Raw genomic sequence first — 11756 nt, forward strand, 5'->3', positions numbered from 1 at the left:
TCTTCACTGCTCTCAGGGAAATCACCCTTCATACCAGTATTCAAAATTCCCTGGGACTCCTTTTCTTCACTCACTTCACCTCACTTTTGTGACCTGTCTGAATCTACTTTCCCACCTTTGGTCCTCCAGGTTGGCATGTATTGTTGGAAAAAAATTGGCCTGGTATACAGAGTTATAAAACTGAGAACCTGTGGCGTCAAACCTTTGTGAGCCTTTCCGTGGATTGGCAGTCAAGCTATTTCTCACTTGGTTTGCCTTCATACTCTCCACAGCAGCTGGTTGAAAAGTTTACTGTGCATTTTAAGCTGTATGTTACATAACTCTAGTCCTCCAGCACAGAATAGGTAAGCAATACAAAATTTATTGAATCCATGAATTAATGAATTATTGACTGAAAAGATGAATCTTTCATGGGGGAAACAAGGATTGGAATATAAAAAAAATTTTATATATATATATATATATATATATATATATATACACATATATATATATATATATATATATATATATGGACCTTGAGTTCTGTTGGGCACCTAGATCCTCATGGTAAATATTCCTTTCTGATTAATTTTAAAAATATTCCAAAAAATAAGGAATCCACCTAACCTCTAAATATGTTCATGAAGAATAACATAACAGAATAACGAATAAATCATGGCATACCATCCTAACATTTTGGTAAGTAGAGTCTCAACTTCAGTATTAAGTTGGTCTCACTGATAAAGCAAGATTAATCATGAAGTTATCAGTATCTATTTCACAAAATGGGATGGGGAAATATCACAGTATAATTTGATGAAATTCAAATGAAAACGAGGCTTGGAGCTCGTTATTCATACCAGTTAACAAATACATGAGATAGAGGGTATCTAAGTACAATTGTCTACCAGAAATCTTATCAGCTATAACTTATTGTTTCAGCAAGTTTGAAGTACTTGTAATCACTTGGCTTAAGATGATTACTGAATAAAAAAACGAATTGTTACACAGCTGACTCGGAGGGATTTCAAATAGGGTAAGTTTACACTATAATTTGAGACAAGCTAGAATTTATTTTTTGGAGGTGATTGTGAAAATAGTAAAGGACCTTTGGAGTTAGTGGCTGGCATTTTATGTCAGTGGAATTCAAAATAATATAAAAGGAAAATGAGGCACATGTAACCACATTTATTCACAAAATAACTCTATCCTTGGAAATGTGAACGATAGTAGGCTGCTTTGTGGAGATTCTGTCCAGCTTACCAAGGCCTCTCTGAATGCTCCCCCTCCCTCACGCCTCCCGTCAGCTCCTTTATACATCACCCCAATCCTTGGCCACTGCTTATGGAGTCAGATGAGTACCTCTGCCTGCCCTGTGCGGAGCAAAGCAGCAGAGGCCTCTAGGATGCTCCAAGGGGAGCAGGAACGCAACAGCACTTTCTTCAGTGCAGTTGCATCCTTGCTCTTGCATGTGGCCCCTGAATTCGTACAGTAAATGTTCCTTTTTTGCTTAAATCTAGTATATATTCCATGCTGCTGAGGCTGTGGTGAGATGTCATACATAGTTGGTAGTATTGTAAATTGTTACGTTTTCTGGAAAATATTTGGCAATACGTATTAAGAATATTAAAAACATTCATATCTGTATATGCACTTGTACCACTTCTAGGAGTGTATCATGAGGGATTTATCAGATTCATGCACTTGAATATTCATGTACAGTGCAATTTATGATACTGAAAAATCAGAAAAAAGCTAAATGTTCCAATTTGAATATTAGCTAACTGTATCATGATGTGTCTGTATTTTGTAATGTTATACAATTATTAAAATGTTTAGAAAAACATTTAATGGAGTAGCAAACTACTGTGCTATGACATTAAGTGAAAAATGTGTATACAAAATACTACATACTTTATGACTCCGGTATCATGATTTATACATGTACATGTGTATAATTAATAAGAGAAAAGTAGAACATTGCACCTAAATGTTAAAAATGGTAATTTCTGAGCAGGAGAACTAAATATGACATTTTTTTTAACTGCTTTCCTATATTTCTTATAATAATCATGTATGTGAATAGAAAAATCCTATTATTAAAAAATTCTGTGTAAAATAATATATTATTTTAGTGTTAAAAGGAATGAGTTTTTTCTTTGTTGCATGAAAAACTTTGGAAAATTCAACATGGTGTATTTACTCCGTGTTGTGCAGTGGAATAAAGTGTGTTCTTTATCTTTTCATGGCAGGATATAAAATCTAAAACCAACAGTATTAAACTATCAGTTGTATCAAAATTTAAATAGAAATATGTTTGTACTTATTCACAGTTGTTTTAAAAATAAATCAGCATCTATTTAAAGTAATGAAGATTAAATACATTACAGTAACATTATTTTAATGTGGATATAACTTTGCCAGATTTTAATAAAATAACAACAGTTTAGAGATACACATATATAGGTAGAATATATACTTTTTAAAATAGTAAGGCATATTTTATGATATATAATCTTTTTACCACAAAATACATATGCTTCTCAGATACGAAATAAAACTAATATGACTAGGAAGACACTACTACCTGGGACCAGAATAACACCTTTACAAGTAGTTTAATTTTTATACATGACTTTAGTAACATCATTATACAAATAAGCCATTTAGCAGGCATGTTTTGGCAGTGTGAATCTATAAGACACTGGTTGAATTTCACATAAACTTCTGCAACCTGACAACTACTGCTTAGCAAGTCTTTGTATAAAGTGTGCAGTAGCAGGTACAAGTGGGCCCCAGTTGCTAATAGGTAAATAGGCACAAAAGCTTTGCTGCCCTTTGGAAGTTGGGCAGACCAATCTTGAGCTCTGATCTCCTGTTGCTCCTCTCAAGTTTTAACATATTCTAAGTACCTTTATGTGGAAATCAAAAATAACGGAACAAGAGCAGACTGGGGAGATGGCATTTCTACCAGTAAAATTTTCCAAATCAACACACTCATCCAGTTTCCAACATCATTCTTTGAGTGGACATCGTCTATCTGATGCAAAATGTGGCTTTGCTTTGTTTAGTTGCAAAGGGAGAGGGAAGCTTTTGTTCAGCTTTTGTTTAGAAAAGTCAGTTCAGTACACATAATCGACTTTCTTCTTTGATTCTGAGAAGTAGCTTATGCTCATTTGGTAGTGAAGTGTTGTAGAGGAATGTTTCTCTTGCTCCTTCATCACCAAGATGACTTCACAGACAGGTTTCAAGTGTGTCACTCAACCTCAATACACGGGACAGGCTTCTTGGTAGATAAGCTTCCATTTTCTGAGGGGCGGTAGGAAAGTGTGCTCATTTTTGTGGACAGGGTTGAGTGGGATTTGGCCTTTGGGGGAATGTATTTCAGAAGCTGGAGAAAATGTTTTTTAAATTTTTTCCCCAGAAAGCCATAAAAGAGAGGATTCAGGCAATTGTTAAAATAAGCTAAGCAAATAGTGATGGGCATGGCGGTGTCGACAATATCTGAAATTTTACAGTCATGTATGATGCCCAACTGAATCAATACATCCAGAAAAGTGAATATTTGGTGGGGAACCCAGGAAAAGAAAAAGAAAAGCACAATTGCCATAATTATCTTGAAAATATCATCTTTTCTTGGTTTGTTCTTCTGAATTTCATAAGCCTTCTTCAGGGTCTTCCAAATAAGAGTATAACTTGTAAGAATGATCAGAAAAGGAAACAAGAAACCCAGTATATTCTTGGTTAGGCCCAGTCCTACGGGGAGGGTTGAATTTTGGGATTCGTAATGGAAAGCACAAACCGTGATATTGATATTCTCGATGAAAAATACATTGCGGTGGATTATAGTTGGCAAACTGGCCAAGGCAGCCAGCAGCCAAATAATGATGCAGGTGACTTTGGCCACAAGCATTGTGCGCCGAAGGCGGGACTTCATTGGGTGCACGATAGCCAGGTAGCGATCAATGCTTAGACATGTGAGTAGAAACACACTGGCATAGAGGTTGAAGCTGACGCTGGCTGAAGCGATCTTACATAGGTAATTGCCAAAGGGCCAGTGGTATTCCATAGCAGTGTAGACAGCCCATAGTGGCAAAGTCAGTAAAAAGCATAAGTCAGCCAGTGCTAAATTCAAAAGAAAAACACTGGCCACAGTCTTCAGTTTCATGTAAAAGTAAATGACAATCACCACCAAGCTGTTTCCAAATATTCCCACCACAAAGATAATACTATATAAAGTGGGGATCATGACAAATATGTAATTGTGCCTTCCAGCTTTGGGACAGTCCTCTTGGATTCTTTTAATACCATATTCGGTGGAAGAGTTGAGGATCATTTTGATCTCCTGGGTTAGCTGGTCTCAGACAGTATGCCAAATGCACCTAGAAAAAATACAAATGAAAAGGTAAAAGATTTTTAACTTCCAGTTGTAAATGAATAGTTTTATTTCTCAATCATTAATCAATCATTAATACAGTAACTCAACTTTAGTTTTTAGGAAAAAAAATTAGATCATATTTTCTGGAGAAAAGCTGATAAAACCTAAGATTGCACATTTAAATTAAGTTTTGGAACATATTGCTTTTCTAGGAAATGATAAAGATCCTTCAGACAAGTAGATGTGGGGTCCTATGTGAATACTTATCTAGGTCCTTTGCCTTTTTTCTAGGAGTAAATCCTAGCTTCCAAATTGATTAGAAAAACATAATCTAAATTTCAGAAAATACTACTGAATTAAATTAGTTATTCAGAAAGACTTGAGTTTTTCCTGAGGCTAATTAATTTGTCTTTAACCTCAGAAATGTGACACATCCATATCTTATTCTTTGAACCATTTCTTTCATATCACAATCTTAGGTAAAAAAATTATTAGCATCCTCCCTTAAGTAGTCTGAATAGCTGCCTCTAGGTTCTGAGGAATTGATTTAAGAGGGGATAAAAGGGAGGGCTCAAGGCTTTGGGGAACAGCATTCTTTCTATGGTTTTCCATGTCACTACAGGCAGTTACCACTTATTCTTTAACTTCCACCCCAGTCTAGCAAAAGGGCCTGAATCTCCTAACTTTTGTGCCCACAGTCCATTTCTGGAGTTAACTCTGAGGTTAACCGGTTGTCTAACAAGGATGTCAAATAAATAGATTAGGTCAGGATTATCAATAAAACATGTGTTTTGGGGGGGCTCAAGATAGCAGCAGTTCTTTAGGATTTTAGGAAGAATCAGACGCTCAGGAATGAGCTCCACAGAGACTTTTGCAAATATTTGCTCCAATATTTTACATAATCAACAATCAAGCCATTCATTTATGTGATTTAGAAAAGCATCATATTCTGCCCTAGACAAGAGTCTAACAAAAAACCCTTGGAAGGGAAGCTGAAGATGCTGTGAGGATAACATGGCAGGGTGTGGCACAGGCAGGCTCCGAGGTGAAGGCCAGCCCTAGGCACAGGCGAGGCTGGCCAGGCAGGGTAGTGGTGTTGGGTAAAGACCCTATTGCTCCACCAGGAGTGGGTCCCTAGATGAGCATGGGCGTGCTTTCCACTTGTAGCAGATGATCCTGGGTAAGGAGAGGAGCAGGAATAAGACATTAATAGTCTGCCCAGGATAGCTGCACTTGGCATCCAGGAGAGCTGGATGAACTCGCGCACTTAAGGTGGTGTCCATCTTGGTGCAAAGTGGTGCTATGAAAAGGATGAGTCTCAAGTAGCCAGATTTTAAGAGGTAACACTGGGAAAGAGAGGTTCTTAAGCGGCCTCTTTGCCTCCCCCAAGGAGGCAGTTATTCTCCCTACCCAAGCTTTTGGCTCTATGCCCTCGTCTTGTACTCAAGACCATATAATCTAAATCCCTTTCTTCTCTCTTCATTCATGGGGGCATCAGCATCCGCCAACAGGCAGATGTCACATCATCTGTGGAGCCTTCCTGACTTGTCTGGGCAACTGGCTGTTCCATTTCTTGTGCTGCTCTGGCACTCTCGATGTAGGTTTTGACCTATATATTACAATGGTATGTTGACATATCTGTCTTCTCCACTGGTTTGTCAGTGGCTTGAGGGTAAGGCCTGTTCGAAGCATCTTGTTCATTAGTATAGGCCCTGACACCTTCCTGGAAGCAGATGATAAATGTCTGGTAAATAAGAGAGCAAGTGGACAAATTGAATGAGTGAATATTATATAACTTAAAGCTACAAGTAGAGAGTATTGAGACTAATTTCTAGGGGCTAATGAAATCAATTTACATTCTGCTCCCAAAGAATCTGACAGAAAATACTCAGTGTCAACCTGGGCTTCACCTTGGATAACAAGCCAAAACCCAAACCCAAATCTAATCCCGAACCAAACCAAACCATACTGACAAAAAAATAAAAAACCTTGGCACTTTTAGAAATCTGTAGTTTACAAAACAGAAGAAGATAAAAATAAGGAATTACTTAGTAGAAACTAGGGCTAGGCTCTCAGGAAGGTTTGACCTACTTCTTCCTTACCCAGAAGGATTTCTCTACACTTTCCTGATTTTTTCAGTTTTTAAAAAAGTCGTAATTACTGAAATCATGCCAATTTAAAAGTATAAATTCATTTAGGTAAACAAATACTCTATTAAAAATTAAATGCTTCTTAAAAAGCCTATGAGCTAGCAGTCATTTATACCTTAAAGTGGATTAATTTACTTATTTGCTCTCCTTCTAACATCTAGTTGTGATAAGTTGGATTTTGCCTAGGAAAAAATTGGAAATGTCAAGGTTAAAGAATCTCAAAGATTAAAAGTAGCCTGGGTTGAACTGAAAATAGGGCAGAGTTAAATATTTGTTTCAGTTTGGGCATAAGGGCACTAAATGTTAGGAAGGAATAAACCGGATTCATTAGGATTCCTTGGGTGCCCTGAGCTTGGGTGCACAAGAGTAGGGAGGAAACTCTCTTTCCTCTCTTGACCTCACTTTGAGGGCACACAACTCTTGCTGGTCCCATTTTTTGTCTAGAGGGGGTAGAACTTTATTGACTAGGCTGGAACTATAACCATCATTTATAAAAGAATTTCAGTGGAAAAATTTGCATTTGAAAGGACCAATTTATAAACATGGTTTTGGACTCCAGTTCCTTCACATTCTGAGGTCAGCCTTTTCTTAAGTTTCCATCGATCCATATTGACTAATATTTAAAATGTAAAAGGTTGCTCTGAACACCTAGGGAAACATCCCTGGAAGTTTGAATGAGGTATATATTATTTTAATGAGTATATTATTTGAGAAACTCTGGGCATAGCGTTGAATATACTAACTGGAAGGACATTTTATATAAATGTTTCTATAAGTAATGACCAAAACTTTCTATCTAGTAAGGCGTCGGGGAGAGGAATTTCAGGGAATGAAAAAAGCAGGAGCAAGTACAAGAAAGCAGAAATGCAAATAGTGTGTTCAGCAGGCAGTCATCCATTCGTTCCATATTCACTAAACACCTACTATGTGCTGGGGTCAGGGATGCAAAGTGAATAAAGTCACAGTCCTTCTCCTGCTTTGGATGATTTGAGTCTAGCTGGGGGAACAGGAGCCTTAAAGCCAAAATTATCTCCACTGTGTTGAATACTATACCATACCAGAGGCATGTGGAATGTTCTGTATTTTTCACTGACCCAGCTTGATGGTGGGAATGTCCAGGAGTTATCAGGCACATTTCCCAGAGATGGCACTTGGACTTTGGAGGATGTATGGGAAACAGAGTGGTTAGAAGTTAAAGGCAACCACCTGGCCAGCTAAGGTGGAATAGAGATTTCGTTATTGCTTGAACTTTTCCCTCCTTATAAATGTCTGAAGCTTCATCTATGGGAAACTGCTCTTGTACATTTACAGATATTGTACAACCTTCCAGGCAGGGGTGTGGGGTCTGAATGTGTACTGGATGGGAGGGTGACATAGGCCATGCTGGTAGGTAAGAAATATTGTTCTCTCAGTCTGCACTGTTGCCACTCATAGGCTTCCCTAGAGAAACCTGGTTCTTGAGAAAGAGAGAAAATGGAACGCTTATGATTGGAGTCACCTTAGATTGATGATAAACAAGTGGTAAAGAGTAGGGTGTTTTTCTCTTTGAAGCTTGAAAGTATGCTATTTTGGTGAGCAGCTGAAGGAGAGAGAGATGTGATCTCCTAGGACACCAAACTTTTGAGTCCCAGAAAGCAGCTACTTTTCTGTTTCATCCTGCTTCTTCTTCCAGTAGGGTTATAAGCAGGTAGGATACTGATTAGAAACACAGGAGGATCCACCTCTCTCTATTTCTGGGTCTTACTGTAGCTTTTACTCAGGCTCTGTGGTTTACATGAATTCCACAACATCATTTCCTCTTGAGGTAAACAAGATGGAATTTGGAGTCAAAATGCTTGTAATGGAATCTTCCTTTACCACTTACAAATGTGTGTGGCTCTGGATAAGTCACCCAATTTTTCTCTGAACATAAGCCTCAGTTTCCTCATCTGTAAGAAATGGGAGCAATGATTCTTACTGCACTTAATTATTGTAGTAATTAAATGCAATAACTTGAAAGTACTGGGCCTGTCTTTCAAATAGTAAGTGTTTAATAAATGTGTTTTATTTGAATCTTTACTATTATTTTTTTGAATGCAAGGCAAGTGCTGACTCAGCCATGGATCAAAAAAGCATGAGAGATTTAAAAAAAAGGTTTATCATTGGTAAGCTTTTGCCATTAAAAGGCTAAAAATACCAAGCTGTTTTTCTTTCAAAGTATGAGTAAAAAATAATCTTAAGCAGATGAATAAATATGCCATGAGTCAGGTGGGAACTTTCAGTCTGCTACAAACACAAGGTTGGTTCACGGTGGCCACACCACATTGATCTACTGCTTGCTTTAGTAGGAGTTACCTTTCATTCCGTGACAGCTTCCCTGGTTCTTAAAAACGAACCTAAGAAAGAAGATTTTCTTTTTTCTTTCTTTTTTAATTCTAAGAATATTTCCCCAAGACTTTTGATTAGAATATTAATACCTCCTTAAGCTTTTAGGCAAGCCAAAACCAATCTAATTAAATTGTTCATTACAAGCTCCTTTTTTAATGAGTTTGCAATCTGAAGAAAAAAAAATACCCCGAAGTTTCCTATGATAATAAAGAGAGAACTAAACAACCGAATAATTATATTTTAGGATAATCTATCAAAGTATCTTTCTTTTTTAAAAAAATTCTCTTTAATTTTATTATCTCCTTTTATATATTTTTAAAAATATTTATTTATTTGGTTGCACTGGGTCTTAGTTGCAGCAGGCGGGCTCCTTAGTTGTGCTCTGGGGCTCCTTAGTTGTGGCATGTGAACTCTCAGTTGCGGCATGCACGTGGGATCTAGTTCCCTGCCCAGGGATCGAACCCAGGCCCCCTGCATTGGGAGCATGGAGTCTTAACCACTGTGCCCCAAAATATCTTTCTTAAATATCAAAAAGAGTAGGCCAGTGTTTGTTATTTGCCTGTAGTGCTGGGCAGCTCAATACACCATCCTGTTCAAAAGGCATTCTCTTTATTGCTCCTATCTTATAATTCAGACATTAGAAAGCAACTGTATCTGCTCCTGTGTGTTCTTCCCCTAGTAATGAATGAGGCATTCTACAGGGAACAACTGTTAGTATCCATTTGTGAATTCACTGAATCATAGAAGTTGGCATTCAAATTTTTAGGGTTTCTACTTGTTTCTTTTTCAAATCCACTTGTTCTTATTTCTTAACCTTCTGTTCTTATTTTATGGGGTCTATTTCTACCCTTATCTCCTTAACCGTTCTGAACATCTGTGTGTGAAAAGCCCCTATCCAATTGCTTTACTATTTGTAGTTCTTCAGGTATAAATTCTATTTGTTTCATCTATAGACGCTGTTACTTGGCATTTGCCTTCATTTTAGGTTTCATAATCTTTGCGAGTTAATCTCTAGTAGGAATTAACTTCTTTAGTAGGCCTGAGTGGATGGCAGTGGTGGTAAAATTTCTGCTTGGGCATACAACACTCACTTGATCTGGAAAAGTTTTAATGCCAATTCTCAGCCTAGTTTCCAACCCCTTACTTTGCAGATACTGCAGATTAGGCCCTCTACCCATTCTCAAATTTTTGCCCGTCTACAGAAGTTATTTTAGTCTTTGGTCACAATGGGAAGTAATTTTCCAGTCCTGGCTTTAACCAGGAAACCCAGTGTCCGTGGCCTTCAGTACATGAGCTTAATGGCCTTTACTTCCATTCTGGTAAAGTCATTAGAACTCTATCTCAGCTGTGTATCTGGTGTTGGTTCTTCTCTGGCCCCTGTGGTCTCAATTCTTATATGGAGCTGTAATGGGATATTTTATGTATTTAGAGAAAAAAGGTAATATCCATGATTGCTTAATCCATTATCTTCATCTTGACTGGAAGTTGCCCTACACATTATTTGGTGATAATGGTTAAGTTTCTTGGATCCAATAAGCTTTGAAGTATAGTCTTGTCCCTCTTCTTGCGCTCCCTGCCCCATCCTGACCTTTGATGAAGCATCCAGGCCTTTCTGGGTGACACTTTCCTCCAGGCCCGTAATGCTGGCAGCCATGACGAAGGGAGCATGGCAAAGAGCCTGCATCATAAGGCAGGTGACCAGAATTACTCTCAAGTCAGATCCACAGGAGAATGCAGTGCTTTTGGTCAGCAATTCCCGCCTAACTTCTCTACGTTAAGTACTTTTCTTGGAGATGATTTTGTTTGCCTCTGCAATTCCCAGATTAATCTTTCTGTTAACACAAAAGACATTTTATTAAAATTATTAATGCCATACTAATTACATACTTAAGATTCAATCTCTTCAAACTTAATGAATGCAAGTGTGGTATGTCTACGTGGTAAGTAGTGGTGTCTGGCCCTCTTCCTAAGTCAATGTCATCCACCGTGGCCTGCCCTCACAAGAAATGAAAATAGCGCAAGCTACTTTTTTACTTCTGCTCATACCATATGTAACCAACTGTAGTGACGGCGGTTAAATATTCTGTCATCCTCAGCCAGTCCTCCCCTTTGCTTTGTCCAAAACAGCCCAAGAGCCTAAAGAACTCAGCTTTAAGAAAGGAAATTCAGAAATTCCTTCCAAGTCAGGGTATAAATTTCAAGGCAAGTAAAATATTAATCCTAAATTTTTGCTTCTTGGAAATTATTCAGTACTTTAATATCTAATAATATAACACTAAACTACAATTAAATTTCTCTCCACTCGAGAAGCTCCAATTTATCATAGATTATAGTTTAAACAAGTCAGTTGGGATGAATATCCCAAGCTCGCCAAACAACTCTCTTCATTCCTATGCTATTTCCTCCCACTCATGGCTATCCTAAACTCTTGGCTATTTCTGTAGTATGATTTTTTTTTAAATTTCAGAAAGGAAAGATAGGGATGAAAGATATGTGATTAAGTCTAACCAGGTGCTTAATAATCTTCCTTAGACGCACTGGTGTTAGTAGAAAATATTCTTTTTATGTTAAATATAGAAGGCAATGGAAGGTTCTTCAGTGAGTTTAGAAAGAGTAGTGTTCCAGAGACTAGGAGAAAAGGAAAATAACATCTAACTTGGAAGAAAGCTTGTACATACATGAACCCCTGTCCTTTACTACTTCCAACTTCCTCAAATTTATGGACTCATAGAATCTCCCTGAGGGAATCATAACCACATTTCGAAAGATCAGTATCTTGGCCATCAAGGTGGAGGAAACCTCTTTTTTTTTTTTTTTTTTTTTTTGCGGTACGCGGGCCTCTCACTGTTGTGGCCTCTCCCGTTGCAGAGCACAGGCTA

At 37.7% G+C, this 11756-nt stretch overlaps 1 protein-coding gene across 1 annotated transcript in view; it reads right to left on the reverse strand.

The window, feature by feature from the left end:
• Positions 1–2397: 2397 nt before the first annotated feature.
• AGTR1 (angiotensin II receptor type 1) overlaps positions 2398–11756 on the reverse strand; it is a 44638-nt gene continuing 35279 nt past the window's right edge. The window contains exon 4 of the mRNA XM_027092802.1: positions 2398–4364. Within this exon, the coding sequence (XP_026948603.1) occupies positions 3239–4318 (1080 nt within the window). The 5' untranslated portion in view covers positions 4319–4364 and the 3' untranslated portion in view covers positions 2398–3238. The remainder of the gene's footprint in view (positions 4365–11756) is intronic.

This window comes from Aethalodelphis obliquidens, unplaced genomic scaffold, assembly GCF_003676395.1.
Source record: "Aethalodelphis obliquidens isolate GAN/ISIS:26980383/991018 unplaced genomic scaffold, ASM367639v1 scaffold81, whole genome shotgun sequence".
Taxonomy (NCBI): Eukaryota; Metazoa; Chordata; class Mammalia; order Artiodactyla; family Delphinidae; genus Aethalodelphis; species Aethalodelphis obliquidens.